This window comes from Elgaria multicarinata, chromosome 17 (assembly GCF_023053635.1).
Source record: "Elgaria multicarinata webbii isolate HBS135686 ecotype San Diego chromosome 17, rElgMul1.1.pri, whole genome shotgun sequence".
Lineage (NCBI taxonomy): Eukaryota > Metazoa > Chordata > Lepidosauria > Squamata > Anguidae > Elgaria > Elgaria multicarinata.
The window spans coordinates 23089208-23104948 of NC_086187.1; the positions used below are offsets into that span (position 1 = coordinate 23089208).

General features: G+C 49.1%; 1 protein-coding gene across 1 annotated transcript in view; it reads left to right on the forward strand.

The window, feature by feature from the left end:
* The first annotated feature begins 281 nt into the window (after positions 1 to 281).
* RADIL (Rap associating with DIL domain) overlaps positions 282 to 15741 on the forward strand; it is a 45949-nt gene continuing 30489 nt past the window's right edge. Inside the window, exon 1 of the mRNA XM_063142902.1 lies at positions 282 to 831. Within this exon, the coding sequence (XP_062998972.1) occupies positions 282 to 831 (550 nt within the window). The remainder of the gene's footprint in view (positions 832 to 15741) is intronic.

Genomic DNA, 15741 nt, shown 5'->3' on the forward strand with positions numbered 1-15741 from the left:
GATCTCGGCACAATGCATTTGGCTGCCAGCTGTGATCTCACGGCACCTCCTCCTGTCCTCTTCACACAGTTCCAAAGAAATGTCAGCAATTTTTGTCTGGGACACTGGCCAAATGTGGGATCTTGAAGCCACCTGTGCTCCTGGATCCCCCCACCCCCATCCTTTCCCACCGTTTGTAACCTCATGCCGCCTATTAACCGGGGTTTCTTCTTCTTTTGGCCTTCCGCAAATCCTGACCACCGCCCTCTCTGCTTTCTCCCCACCCTCTCCAGCTGCCGCCCATGACCGCCTCCAACGCGATGTTCTACAGGTCGCCCTCGGCCATGTCGCCGCCGTCGAAAAACAGGTTCAAGCGGCAGAGCCGGATCTTCTCTCAGGTCCTGTACCGGACGCTGAGCTACAAGGACCGCAGCTCGGTGGCCGCCGACCCGGCGGAGGGCAAGGACGACCCCTCGGAGCTTTCCACCCAGATCTCGGCCCCCGGGGTGCTCAAGGTATTCGGGTGCCACATCTGCGCGGGCACCCACTACAAGAGCGTCCTGGCGACGGCCAGCTCGAGTGCCCGGGAGCTGGTGAAAGAAGCGCTGGAGCGCTACGGGCTCAGCAAGGTGGACGCCGGGCGCTACGTCCTCTGCGACGTCATCGGGACGTTTACGGGTTCCGAGAAGCAGTGGCACACCGAAGGGCTGCGGGTCCTGCGAGACAGTGAGAAGCCTCTTCTGATCCAGGACCTTTGGAAGCCGCGGGAGGGTTTCTCCAGGCGGTTCGAGCTCCGGAAGCGCTCTGAAGTGGAGGAGCTGGCCGCCAAGGACAAAGACACCATCACGGCAGGTGAGAAGCCAGAGCTGTGCTGTTTTCCCTCCTGTTCTGGAAGGTTGAACTGCCTCACTTAAGGCGTAGTTACTGGCAGGAAGGGATTTACTCTAAAAGAGGCTGGTTTTTGACCCCCACCCCTTTGGCTCCGCCCACCACTAGAATGCAGCCCCCGAGAGATTCCCCATAATGGAATCCGGCCCTCAGCTTGTAAGAGGTTCCCCACCCTTGTGATGGAAGACTGCAATAGGACTGGGCCAATGGGCCTGTTTTCAGTCCGTGTCACTTCCGCTTGTGGTGGTTCATTCTGCCCCAGTTCTGCGTTACACCGCCTTGTAGAAAAGCACGTATTTTAACATTTCTCTCAAACGGTGCGTTTCTAAAGAGATTTTCTTTCTAAATACCCATTTCTGAACCTATTTTCCCTTTGAGTATGCTTCTTTTTAAAACATGTATGGATACGTTTGGGTTGGGTTTTTTTTAGCTGATAACTTTATCAGGACCTTCAGGATGCGGGAAAGCTGGTGGACAAATAATTTCCGAACTGCGTGTTAGCTTGGATCAGGTCAATTCAGATTCACACAAACCTAACAGATCAAGGCTCCCTGTTCTGTAGCAGACTCTGGTCGCCTGTTAGTCCCTGGCAAATGGCACATTTCCAAGTGTTGTTCCTCCCTCAACTATCATACACACCATTGAGAGCGGTCTCCAAATTATCCTTGAACGCTTTCCATACCCAGAATGAAAACATCACCTGTTCATTTTTTCCGCTAAGAAGACGTTCCCTTCCCTCCCTCTCTGCCACCGCTTAGGTCATAAAGGCCATCAACACATTTTCAGGAAATGAGTCTGAATAAACGTGACTCTCGTCGGTTTTTATTTCTGCGGAAGGTTTTGTCTGAGTGGCCAAATTCTCTTTCGGCCGTGTGAGCTTTGTTTTTGTTGCAGCAGAAACCATGGCCACGTTGACCCTGGCTCGGGCGTACATGACACAGAAACACGGAACGTCTGTTTGACGTTAGGCGAATGAGAGAGTGAGATAGTTCTTGGGTAAAAAAAGAAGTATTAGGGATCAGGCAGTTTTCGGAGCTGGACTCTCCTTTAGGTCAGGGGGCTGGAGTGACACCACACACACACACACAAGGAAAGGTGACAGTGGCCCCATTCAGAAGACACCTTAAACCACAGCTTTAACCACGATGGTTAAGCCAGAAAGCCAGGCTGTGTTCAGAAGACACCTTAAACCATGGCTTTAACCATGGTGGTTAAGCCAGAAAGCCCGGCTGTGTTCAGAAGACACCTTAAACCATGGCTTTAACCATGGTGGTTAAGCCAGAAAGCCCGGCTGTGTTCAGAAGACACCTTAAACCATGGCTTTAACCATGGTGGTTAAGCCAGAAAGCCCGGCTGTGTTCAGAAGACACCTTAAACCATGGCTTTAACCATGGTGGTTAAGCCAGAAAGCCTTATTCACCTTGGTTAAAGCCATGATTTAAGGTGTCTTCTGAACACGGCCTGGCTTTCTGGCTTAACCACTGTCTTACATTATTATTATTATTATTATTATTATTATTATTATTATTATTATTATTATCCTGCCTTTTGCCCAATACTGTATTAGCCTCTGCTCTAATGTTCAAGAGAATCTGTCCCAAGAAGAAGAAAGAAACCCTTAACCAAAAATACTGGGTTTCTTCAACTTCCGAGAGCCCAAATAGAAGCTAGTGGATCAAGTGTCGGACCTGGGTTCGAATCCTCACTCGGCCATGAGTTACCTTGTCCAGCCACTGCTTCTCATCTGTTGTAAAGAAAAAAACTTGTGCAGCCCTAAATTCCAGGGCCTTTTTCAGCCCGAGGGTGGGAAATGCCATTACAAGAGCCCCATTCCGGGGACGGGCAGGGCTGAAGGCAAAAGCGGGGAGGGACCGAGGCCAAAGGGATAAGGGCCAAACACCCCAACTTCTCTTCACCCCAACTTCTCTTCCCTGCCGGGATCGGGACCTTTGGAGGGGCATTTCAGCCTTTTGAGAATGGGAAAGAAATGGCGCAATACCTTGGACAGCACTGAACAATCCGTGTCGCTGCAATTGGGTTCAGTTTCCTTTGGCTGATGGGGCACTGGAGATGTCTACAAGCAGGCACTGGAGGCTGGTGGTTCCGTGTGTGTGAATCTGCTTCAGGTTTCCATCAGAACCGGTCAAAGTCTAAAGGAGCTCTCCTGAACTCCCTTAGGGTTCTGTTTGATTCTGACTGAGACCTGGAACGGATTCACCGCCCCACTGACATCGGAGCCAAATTGAATGCCTCTACAGTCCCCGTGCGCATGTAGGAAATGCAATAAGAGCATGAAAAAATAAGATCCCGGCAGACTCAGACCAAAGGCCTGATGAGTCCAGCGCTCAGTGGCCGACCGGCTGCCTGTGGGAAACCCACACGCAGGACATGAGGACAACAGCACCCTCCCGCTTGTGTTTCCCCAGCAACTGATGTACAGCTCAGTTACCACCTGAAAATGACACCCTTGCAGGTCCACTTACATGACAACAAAGAGTCTTGTGGCACTTTCAAGGCTCGCCAGTTTATTCTGGCGTAAGCTTTTGTGGACACGATCTACTTCGTCTGATGCATGAGGATTCAACCTCCAGTACTAGAGGTAGTAACCCTGTATATACTAGTTGTTGGGGAACATGGGTGGGAGGGTGCTGTTGCACCGTGTCCAGCTTGTCCAGCAAGGACGGAGACAAGCTGGAACGTGTTCAGAGGAGGGCAACCAGGATGATCAGGGGTCTGGAAACAAAGCCCTATGAGGAGAGACTGAAAGAACTGGGCATGTTTAGCCAGGAGAAGAGAAGATTGAGGGGAGACATGATAGCACTATTCAAATACTTAAAAGGTTGTCACTCAGAGGAGGGCCAGGATCTCTTCTCAATCTTCCCAGAGTGCAGGACACAGAATAACAGGCTCAAGTGTCAGGAAGCCAGATTCCAGCTGGACAGCAGGAAAAACTTCCTGACTGTTAGAGCGGTATGACAATGGAACCAGTTACCTAGGGAGGTTGTGGGCTCTTCCCCACTAGAGGCCTTCAAGAGGCAGCTGGACAACCCTCTGTCAGGGATGCTTTAGGGTGGATTCCTGCATTGAGCAGGGGGTTGGACTCGATGGCCTTGTAGGCCCCTTCCAACTCTGCTATTCCATGATTCTATGATTGTGGTGTTCCTGGCCACGGTGTGAACAGAGTGTTGGACTAGATGGGCCCTTGGTCCGATCCAGCAGGGCTCCTCTTATGTTCTTAATGCACTTTAGGCAGGTGATGGACAGTGTACAGAAAGGTTTGAGCATGAGAAGAGCCCTGCTGGATCAAACCAAGGGTGCATCTAGTCCAACACTCTGTTCACACGGTGGTCGACCATGTGAATGGAATGCCAAAATGAACTAGGAATGCCAAAATAAATTAGTTAGTCTTATAGCCTCTTAAGACACTCTGTTGCTGCTGCTACAACAGACTAACACTCAGCTATCCCTCTGGAATTACCTACATGCTAGATAGCAGGTATCAGTCCCTGATTAGCCAGGGATAATAGCTTGTTATGGGCTACCTTATGCCAGAATAAACTAGTTAACCTTTAAGGAGCCACAAGGCTCTCTGATGTGGTTGCTGCTTCTGCAACAAACACGTCTGCACCTCCCTGCCCATGTTCCCCAGCACCTGCTATTATTTATTTATTTATTTATTTAGCACCATCAGTGTACATGGTGCTGTACAGAGTAAAACAATAAAATGGCAAGAACCCGCTGCATAGGCTTACATTCTAATGCAGGAAGTAACATATAGCTATCTTGACTAGTAGCCGTTGTGGCTATTAACCCATCTGTGCATGGGTCGTATTGCGTCCTAGGATCGCAGCACCGGCCACAGCCCGGTAGCCCACGGGTCGAACGGAGCCATTTCGGCAACAGGTCACAAGTACTGAAGGAGAAGACTTTCACACGCGCACGCAGAGGGGATTCCTCCCTAGGAGGCTAAGCTGAATGACTTAATCTCATCCTTTCTCTGGGTTCTGCAAGCAGGTGGGTGCAGGGCGGCAGAAGGGCGCGGTGATCAGGTGGGGGGGGTTAGGAAGGGAGGCAGATAATCAGCTGAGTAGGGTCATGGCAGCTAGAATGCTGGATGTGCTTGCAGAAAGGTCACAGACGGGGATGGGTTGCACAGCCGTGTTTTCATAACCCTGAACCCCCGATTATTAGGTTCAGCCCGGGGAAAGAAGGATTTTTTAAACATGTATTTAAAAGTGTTTTTTTAAAACCCTCCTTTCAGGGCACGTGAAAATACAGTCACTGTTTATAAAACCTAGCAACAGCAGTGGAAGGAGCAAATGCAGACTGGAATAAATTAGTCCTTAAAGGTCTTTTTTTTTAAAAAAAATGCTGGCAGTGGTGGGGGTCATAGAATCAGAGAATCATAGAATAGCAGAGTTGGAAGGGGCCTACAAGGCCATCGAGTCCAACCCCCTGCTCAATGCAGGAATCCACCCTAAAGCATCCCTGACAGATGGTTGTCCAGCTGCCTCTTGAAGGCCTCTAGTGTGGGAGAGCCCACCACCTCCCGAGGTAACTGATTCCATTGTCACACTGCTCTAACAGTCAGGACGTTTTTCCTGACGTCCAGCCGGAATCTGGCTTCCTGTAACTTGAGCCCATTATTCCGTGTCCTGCACTCTGGGAGGATCGAGAAGAGATCCTGGCCCTCCTCTGTGTGACAACCTTTTACGTATTTGAAGAGTGCTCTCATGTCTCCCCTCAATCTTCCCTTCTCCAGGCTAAACATGCCCAGTTCTTTCAGTCTCTCCTCATAGGGCTTTGTTTCCAGACCCCTGATCATCCTGGTTGCCCTCCTCTGAAGGCAAGCTTTGCTCCAGCTTGTCTGTGTCCTTCTTGAATCTGGCTCGGCAGCAGTTCACATGAAAAGGACCTCGTTGTCTTAGGGAGCAATCCTGCGACCCCCAGACAGAGTCTGGGAGGCCATGGGATAATTTGGATCCCTGGATCCGAGATCAGGGACGGCTCTCTGACGGTGGGTCCAGGAATCTTTGCGGCTTGCAGCCAGCTCCTCCTTTCAGCTAGACGGGCTTTCTTGCTCGTGTAGCTGGAGCGCTTCGGAGCGGGAGGGGAGGTAGGCTGGTAAGGCCTCGGGATATGTCGTATCCCAGCGTCAGCAATCTCCTCCCATCCTGCAGCCACGCCCCCTTTTATCCCCTCTCCAAGGTCGCCTTTGCAACCTGAGGAAGGGCAGCTGGCGCGGTTCTCTGATCTCAGTGCTTGAGCAGGCTCACACAGAAGATGCAACATACCCCGAGATAATAGCTGAGTCAAAGTAAGACCTGTTCCAGTAATACTGAAGACGGCCAGTGCTTTGGAGGCCTCTCAAGGCCTGCTACAAGACTTGTAGTCCTTGATCGTGGGGCTTTCAGTACGTGGCGTCGAAGGACTCAAGGGCTTTGGGTGGCCTTGTGGCCTTTGCTCGTAAGTTCGCCTTTACTCCCTCTGGCCCAGAAGGGAGAGCTGCAACCAGCAGATGTTCCAAATCTAATATCACTGATGCATCACACGAGCTGATAACCGGGGGCAAGGAAATTATTCAAGCAAGAAACAGATGTCAGCCGGGCAGCCCGGTGCTCTTCAGTGAACAACACCCTGACAGCTACCAGCTCAGAACCATATCCCAACTAAAAACGGGTGGGCGTCGTCCTTGCAGTGTTGACTATCTGAACCTGGGACTACCTAGTTGTCATACGATGCTTTCGGTTGCCAAGTTTCGGACGCTGGGGACAACCGCAGGCTCAGCACGATACCCACTGTGTCTTGATGCTTTAGGATTTCCAGCTGACCTCACAGAATGCTCGGTCTAAAGACAGTTCTGCATAAAAATCGCCCCGTTCTGCAACAAGAAGAGCGGAATTCTTGGATACAAAATAAGCAAACTTTGCACGGTTTCTCTCTATTTTGCATGATTTTTGCAACCTTTACTGTTTGATATAATTTATTCCAGGGGGTAGGCAGGAAGTAGATCTCCAGATGTTTTGGACTTCAGCACTGAGAAGCCCCTGCCAGCGAGAACTTGTTTGCCAAGCAGCAGAAAGAAAAACAACAGAAGAAGACAAGCTGGGTAGCCTCTCAAAGGTCCTCCGAAGGCCTTCTCCTTACTGCCTCAGCACAAAGAGAGAAGGGGGTGGAGCAACCTCCCTCAGCACCAAGGGAAAGGGGGTGGAGCAACCTTCCTCAATTCTGGTGCCACTGTCAAAAAGGCCCTGTCATGGCCTACTGACATTGGAAGGATCTGGACCAGGTCTTTAGAGGAAGATTGCAAGGTAGAGTTAGGTTCATAAGGGAGCAGCAGCTGGTCCTGAAGAAGGGCAGAACCCCAGCTAAACAGCAGCCCTGTATGCTATACAGAGTCAGACCAAAGATCGGTGTCTTGACCTGTGTCTGGCTCTTCGAGATCTCCAGAAGAAACTACCTCAGAACCTTTGAATTGGAAGCGCTGAGATATATGAACCTGGGCACTGAACCCTTTCTGCTGAGCTAAAATGTTTGCATTACAAAGACTGGAAAAGGCGCTCAGCAATCAGGCTATATATATATATATTTTTTACAGGCTTCTGCTTCTTTTGTGAGCCTCTCCACCACTGCCCCCCTCACCCCCAGTTTGCCCTTTTCATCACGCGAATGTGAAATGTGAATGGGATCCGTGGGCGGAATTAGGGTGTGTGTGTATATGAAGCTTTCAGGAGGGATTGTATTTCTGACGGACCCCTGCTGCATTTCTAAGAAAGGGTGCTTTCTCAGATCTGACAAATCACAACGTACGGTTGTATCGTCAAAGGGCTGACGTGGTGAACTAGGCTGAAAGCTGTGCCGTTGGCATTAGGAAGGTTGGGTTGGAAACAAAAAGCCATCATATTTTAATATGACTTCTGCTGCTCAAACATGGTAGTTATTAGAAGCCCCAATCCATCTATCTATTTATTTATTTATTTTATTACATTTATATACCGCCCCACAGCCAAAGCTCTCTGGGCGGTTTACAACAATTAAAAATGGTAAACATTAAAAGTATACAGAATTTAAAAACCATCAAAAACATCAAAAGTATCAAAACAACAGTATCCATTTAAAAACAACAATTCTGGGGTCCATTAAAAACAAACTTAACGTTGTTAAATGCTGTTAAAATGCCTGGGAGAAGAGAAAAGTCTTGACCTGGCGCCGAAAAGATAACAACGTTGGCGCCAGGCAAGCCTCATCGGGAAGATCATGCCACAGTTGGGGGGCCACCACTGAGAAGGCCCTCTCCCTTGTTGCCATCCTCCGAGCTTCCCTCAGAGTAGGCACTCGGAGGAGGACCTTAGATGTGGAGCGCAGTGTACGGGAAGGTTCATGTTGGGAGAGGCGTTCCATCAGGTATTGTGGTCCCAAGCCATGTAAGGCTTCATAGGTTAAAATCAGCACCTTGAATTGGTCTCGGAAACATATAGGCAGCCAATGCAAGCAGGCCAGAATCGGTGTTATATGCTCAAACCTCCCTGTTCCAGCTATCAATCTGACCGCCGCATTTTGCACAAGCTGCAGCTTCCGGACCGTCTTCAAAGGCTGCCCCATGTAGAGGGCATTGCAGTAAACTAATTTGGAAGTTACCAAAGTATGGACAACTGAAGCTAGGTTATCCCTCTTCAGATAGGGGCGTAGCTGGGCCACCAACCGAAGTTGGTAGAAAGCACTCCGTGCCACTGATTTATCTGTCCGTCTATCCACCTACATACACACAAACACGCACAAAAGCAGAGGGGCTGTCCACACAACACCCTAACTCACACTCAGTGGTTGAGTGTCGGTTGTTCGTTGAACCGCGTGGGTTAGCGTGCTGTCTGTGGCTCGATAACCACCCTGAACAACCCAGCGACAAACCATGGATTCTCAAGGCGGCTTGTTCGAGAAAAAGAAGCCCCACGCAGCACGGGTTAGCGTGTTCTGAGAAACCAGCCACGCACTCTGCACGTTCACAAGTAAAACTTCCATTTGTCTGTATCCCTGAATCAGAAATCAGGAGGTGCGTCTCTGTCTTTTGAGTGGTGCTCAAGAGACGTGATGTCTCACAAACCACATCTGGTTTGCAGGCTGTAATTTCACCATCATTGCCCTCACAGTGCCGTCTTCTGCCTGTTAACTCGGAAGTAAGCCTCACTGTACTCAGTGGGGGTCCCTCCCTAAGAAGTGTGTTCAGGATTGCCGCTGTGATCTATTTCGCCTGCATCCTATAATGGAGGATGAATGGAGACCTGTATAGATCTCCAGATATTTGGCCAATGGTCAGGAATGCTGAGCGGTGAAGTCCAAAGCATCTGGAGTGTGTGTGTGTGAGAGAGAGAGAAAGAGAGAGAGAGCGCTTCATCCCACATACCTGTTTCTCTCGAATTATCCCCATAGTGTAAAGCTGTTGTTGTTGTTGTTAGCTAAATCACACCCCGGGTGGCCGCGCTCCTAAGATTCTTTGCATACCAGGAAAAGGGTTTAAGGGGAAGAAATAGAAAAAATCATTAAAAAATCGATGACCCAATCCGATTCAAATTTGGTATGCTTAAAGCCCTCCTGAATATCTATCCCTGTGCCAATTTTGAAGTCTTTATCTTTAAAACTTATGCAGATGTCAGCATTTGTTTAATTTGTACTTTAAACATATCAAATCCTCCTCCTGCGCCCCCAGTGGCCGCTCGGAGAACAACAAAAGATTTGCTCCTAAAGGGTTAGTAAAATACATCGGTTCTTTTGGCTAAGAAGCACAATTAAAGCAGGATGCATGGGAGTGTACTTCTCAGTCAAAGCAGAGTATAAGCTGGAAAACTTCGGAGTCCTTTGCACGCAATTCGCAGTGATTGCACAGTATAACGCTGTTGTGATGAAGCTATGAGACCCCCTAAGGTCATCCAGTGAGGTTCAAAGGTAAGGTGTTGAACCCAGATCCTCCCAGTCTTAGTCTCACACTCTAACCACTGCACCAAACTGCCATTTTCCACTCTTCATATGCTGCAGTCTACTACGAACAGCGATAGGGCACTGTCAGTCCATGACATTTTCCTGATATTTCTTAATATATGTTTAGCCAAAAAGCAAACAAACCCCGTCTTGGCTTTTAAATCTAAAGAGGACTGGTCCTCGCAAAGTAAATAAACGCAACGTACAACAGACCGAGTAAAATCTTCAGCAACGCAGCTCGGATGGGGTGGCAGGGAGATCACTACCAAAGGTCTTCGACGAAAAGAGGTACAGAAGGAATTCGTTACATTCTGGAAAAGTTCTGTTTATTTTTCCAGCGTGGTCTGGGGAGCTTTGACGGCGTCCGAAACTGGTGTAACACACCCTCCAACCCTCCATGCGTTGTTTTCGTTTTTCTTTTCCCTACTTGGTGTTTGCTATGCAAAGTAAATACAGAAGCTTCCTTTCCGACCGATAAGGAAACCCAAATGTTCAGGGGTTTTCTGGCGGGGAAGCAGAAGAGCGCGTACACTGAAACCGATCTTTTAACCGTTGCTTTAGCGTTTCCTTTTCTCGGTTGATTTTCATAGGGGAGGGGGGCAGAGCCGGCTTCAAGATTTTGGGCCGCCTTCACCAGAAAAGGCAGGCAGGCAGTCTTCCAATCCTTCATATGGATTTGATCTTCTCTTTCCCCATTGGTTCATATTTATTGCAGCGGTGTTTCCCCCCCTCTTTTTCATATGTATTGCAATTTTAAAAAAATAGGTTTGTTCTAAATTTGTCTGTTAGCCACTTTGAATTTATTTATGAAGAAAAGTAGGGAAGAAATGTTTAAACAAACAAACGCGTTCAGTGCTGGAATTCCCGTTCGCTGGGTTTATGAGAGCAGTGTAACAGCTGTGCAACATCCCTCTGTTGGGTCTGGAGGAAGCGTGCGAATAGGTTCATGTGTAACAGTTTGGGTGGCGCTCTGTTTGCGGTCTGTCATTGGAAACCGTGGAAGACAGCTTGGCTTGAGAAGAAGGGCAATGCCAGGTTTTGGAGGGCAAGGCAGTCCCAGGGCAAAAATTCCACACCCTTACTGGGGCTTAGTCTTCTGTGCTCCCCCCTTTTGTGGGGGGCATTTGCTTGTTGGGCAAGTTCCAAACGTTCCATTTATACAGCCAGTTGATGGCCCTGCAATATCGTGAGATTCCGGAAATATTACTGCATTTTCGGCGCGTAAAAACAATGGCGGAATAAAGTGTAGAAACGCCGGGAGAGGCACTGGAGGTTGACGACGTCGTGAAAAAGACCTGCAAACTTCCCTGAGTGACTGACCACATGTGCATGATAAAAGCCTCTTGTGAAGAGGTCCTCGATGGGCCGCCTCCCTCAGTGAGTCTACCTTTTCACCACCATCTTCTTTCTCATCATTGCTGCCGCTTGCTTGCTTGACAGGCAGGGAGCAAGGAGGCCGTGGCTTCTCCGGTTCCTCCTCCTCCTCCCCACCTTTGTCTGGGCCAGAGAAAGAGGCCGGAGCAAGTCCAGAGGGGCGTTTGTCAGTGGGTCCCTGCTGGGGTGTGGGCCCTTGGCAAGAGCCCGACCATGTCTACCTTTCACAGTGGCCCTGAGAAGAGGTGACGCAAACCACAAAGGCAGCCCCGGATCCGTCGGCTGTATCTGTTTCCTGCCTTGCCGGCCTCCTAGTCCATTACTTTGTGGTACATTCCTCCTCGTCGCAGGCCTCATTCCTCCTCCTTGCCAGAAATAACTTGGCAGCTGCGCCCTCCATTCATGTACGATGTGCTTTCCCTCGCCCCACTCAGCACTTTCTGCCTCACTGCTCAGCCAGCTCCCAGTCCGGGCCTTTCTGGAGAACCGGAGAGAACCATCACAGTGCCAGGTTATTCCCTCAGCACGATGCTTCTTCTCATTCCAGACCCCCGTTCGCAGTGTGAGGCTCCGTCCTCACATAACCATAGAATCACAGAATAGTGGAGTTGGAAGGGGCCTACAAGGCCATTGAGTCCAACCCCCTGCTCAATGCAGGAATCCACCCTAAAGCATCCCTGACAGAGGGTTGTCCAGCTGCCTCTTGAAGGCCTCTAGTGTGGGAGAGCCCACCACCTCCCTAGGTAATTGGTTCCATTGTTGTACTGCTCTAACAGTCAGAAAGTTTTTCCTGATGTCCAGCCGGAATTTGGCTTCCTGTAACTTGAGCCCGTTATTCCGTGTCCTGGGAGGATCGAGAAGAGATCCTGGCCCTCCTCTGTGTGACAACCTTTTAAGTATTTGAAGAGTGCTCTCATGTCTCCCCTCAGCCTTCTCTTCTCCAGGCTAAACATGCCCAGTTCTTTCAGTCTCTCTTCATAGGGCTTTGTTTCCAGACCCCTGATCATCCTGGTTGCCCTCCTCTGAACCTGCTCCAGCTTGTCTGCATCCTTCTTGAGTTGTGGAGCCCAGAACTGGACGCAATACTCTAGATGAGGCCTAACCAGGGCGGAATAGAGAGGAACCAGTATCTCACACAATTTGGAAGCTATACTTCTATTAATGCAGCCCAAAATAGCACTTGCCTTTCTTGCAGCCATATCGCACTGTTGGCTCATATTCAGCTTGTGATCTACAACAATTCCAAGATCCTTCTCATTTTTAGTATTACAAGAAGGCTCTTTCAATTACAAGAAGGCTTTTTTCCTTGGCTTGTGCTTTACTCACGTCCATAGCAGGAAACCTGTGACAGGAATTCCTAGGTTTTTTATTTTAGGTTGAGGCTGTGTGTGTGTCAGAGGGGCACTAAAGAGGAGGTGTTAAATGTCCAGGCTTCTGTGCAGTTTTCATGTTCTAAACCCCCCCCCCACTTGCTGTTATTCCCTCTTGGGAAAAATACAGGTAATTATAGTTGAGCTTATATCCCCTGCCTCACCTGGAGCCAATAGTAGGGATGGAGGGGCATTTAGATTTGAGAAATGCCCAAAGGACAAAACTCGCCTTCCAGGATGCCACTGCTATCAATATGAGCATTCCCTCACACGGAAAACAAACTGTGCTGCGTTAAAAGTTTTGCTGTTTTCAAAACGTGTGACATTGGGTTAGTGGCCAGGTGTCCTCTTTTACAGAGGAGAGTCCTCTATTTGAAGGGCTGTCAGAGGACTGCCCTCTATTTTAACGGCTGTCCAATCCAATTCCAATTTAAAGGTAATGGTTGATCAGCAACAGTCAGCACCTGGACAGCGGACTGAAGTGGCAGGCAAACTGCTGGTCACAGCTCCCTGCACTAAGGTGAAATTGACTGGGTTCACACACAGCGCAAGCCACACTCAAGGATTGAGTGTGGGTTGTCACTGAACTGTGGGTTGTTGAAATGTGGGTTATTGTGTTGTCTGAACTTAGCCGCAATAACAAACCATGGTTTGTTTAACCACAAGCAACCCACAATTCACAACCCATCAACAAACCATGGGCTCTTTTCATGGGCTGTTTGTGGTTAACAAACCACGGTTTGTTAGTGCGGCTGGGTTCAGACCACACAATAGTCATTGATAGCCTTCTCCTCCATGAATGTCATTTTTAAGCCCTCCAAAATGGTGGCTATGATTACGTCTTGTGGCAATGAATTCCATAGTTTCACTCTGCCCTGTGTGAGGAAAGTCTTTCTTTTATCTATGCTGAATCTCTACCAATCAGTTTCATGGGATGACCCCATTGGTTTCTAATATGATTTCTAACTATATGTCACCGGGGAGATATGGGGTCGGGGAGAAGACGTTAGTCAGCAGTGGTTAGAGCAGCCTTCCTCAACCTGGGGCGCTCCAGATGTGTTGGACTACAACTCCCAGAATGCCCCAGCCAGCTGGCTGGGGCATTCTGGGAGATGCAGTCCAACACATCTGGAGCGCCCCAGGTTGAGGAAGGCTGGGTTAGAGTGTTGGAGACCTGGGTTCGAATCCCAACTCGGCCAGTCACTGACTCTCAGCCTAACCTACCTCACAGGGTTGTTGTGAGGATAAAATGGAGAGAAAGAGGGTCCCGTATGTCCGCCCGCAGGACTCCAGCTTGGCTCGAAATGGCTGCAGCCTGGTTCTCGCATGAGCACACGCTGCTCTGTCTGGCCATCTCTTCTCCTAATCCTGAGGCATGTGAACAGTAGAAACAAGCCCCCCCCCCCTTTGCCCTTCTCCGGCCACCTCTTTCATTTTCCCAGCAAAGGAAGGATGGATTTTTAAAACAAACAAACCAACCAAAAAGTATTTCAGAACCCAGAGGCCCATTCCACACCAAATAAGGTACGTTGCCCGATGGGATCTGAGCTGGGACCGTCTACGCAGCCGGCTTGGAGGGATTTTGTCGGATCAATACAAGACACTGCTCTTTCGTGAAGGGGAGCGGCTGGGTCCCTTTCTTCCCCTCACAAATTCTGCGCAGGAAGAGATCTCCGCTCCTAGATGCCACATTCTGCATACGTCCGGACTGCAGTTTTTAACACCCAGTGGGAAATTGTGGAAAGAAGCCAAGAAAAAGTCTTTTTTTAAAATAATAATAATAATAATGAAATCATGGGAAAGGAAAACTGTGCCATTCATCAAGCAAAGATTCCTCCTACATAAGTGACTTTCCCTCTAGAGAAAACAGTGGATCAAAGGTATGAGGCCGGCTCTAACATTGGGCAGGGTGCAGCAAGCAGGTTTGTGGACAACATGATAACTTTTTCATTTATGGTTACATTTGGAGAGGACGGTAGATTTGGACTCTGTGCCGCCGGTGCCAAAACTACCTTGGATTTTCCTCGGCTTGCCAAGAGCATCCATAACTTCGCCTCAACTTTACATCTCGCTTGAGAGGTCTGCAGGCAAGGCTTTTAATACGGAGGATCGTTCCACTTTGGAGAGGGGAGAGGACTCTACCACTGGGCTCTGGGGCAGGGAGGCAAGTTGGGCTTTTGAGCCTGTGTTCCCAAGCTGTGCAGAGCGCCACATTTGTCTTCCTGGCAGTCTCTCTCCCTCTCTCCCTCTCCCTCGCTTTGAAGAGACAGTGTGGAGAAGTTAATTATTTCTTGCCTCTGCAGCAAGCGAGTCGAGCTCTTACTGCAGTCTGCAGGTCCCGCCAGCCAGGCAGCGCACTAGCAGGTGCCCTTAGCACATGTCAGAGGGTCCGGGACACTCTGCAGACACGGTAAGGAACGGGGCTTCGGTTCCCCTCCCGGCCAACGCCTTGGTCATTCTCTGCATTCCGGCCGTGGCTTCTCATTTTGGTTATATTTCTGGAAAAAACACACGTCTTTGCCTTCAGCCAGCTGGGAAGGGTGGCTGTCCAAGATCTGAGATGGATAGTTTGGGGAGCTAAGGATAAGGTGCCAGGTGTGTGTGTGGATTTGCAGAGGGAAAGGGGAACCGGGGAAAGGGGAAACGAGACGTCGAGCTCGGGTGGGAAGGGGTTTGTTCTTTTTGCACCCCAAATTTTTTTCTCTCCTTTATTGTTTTGCGGCATGGCTTGGGAAGGGGGAGTGAAACCGGGGCCGGAGGGTGTGCAAATGTTGGCACTGTTTGGTTTTGATGGAAATCAGTTCTTCCCACACCAATCATCCTTGAACTTTTCATGTACATTTCCAGAGGTTGAAATGTGCAGTTCACTGCGCTTTTGTAACCCTAAGGGGCAAGGTGCTACTGTGGACTTGAAGCCAGAGTGGCAGATGAGGCTCAGAAGCCCTGAGAATGCTCCTATTGAAATCGGTTTGATTTTACTTCCAAGAAATAATAATAATAATAATAACAATAATAATAATAATAATAATTTCTTAGATGCCTTTTCAAAAAGAAAAGAAAGGAAGATAACTCAATGGAATTGAAACCGTATGCAATTAAAAACAGCCACAACTATTATCTTTTAAATACAACAACCTAACAAAATAATTAAACCATC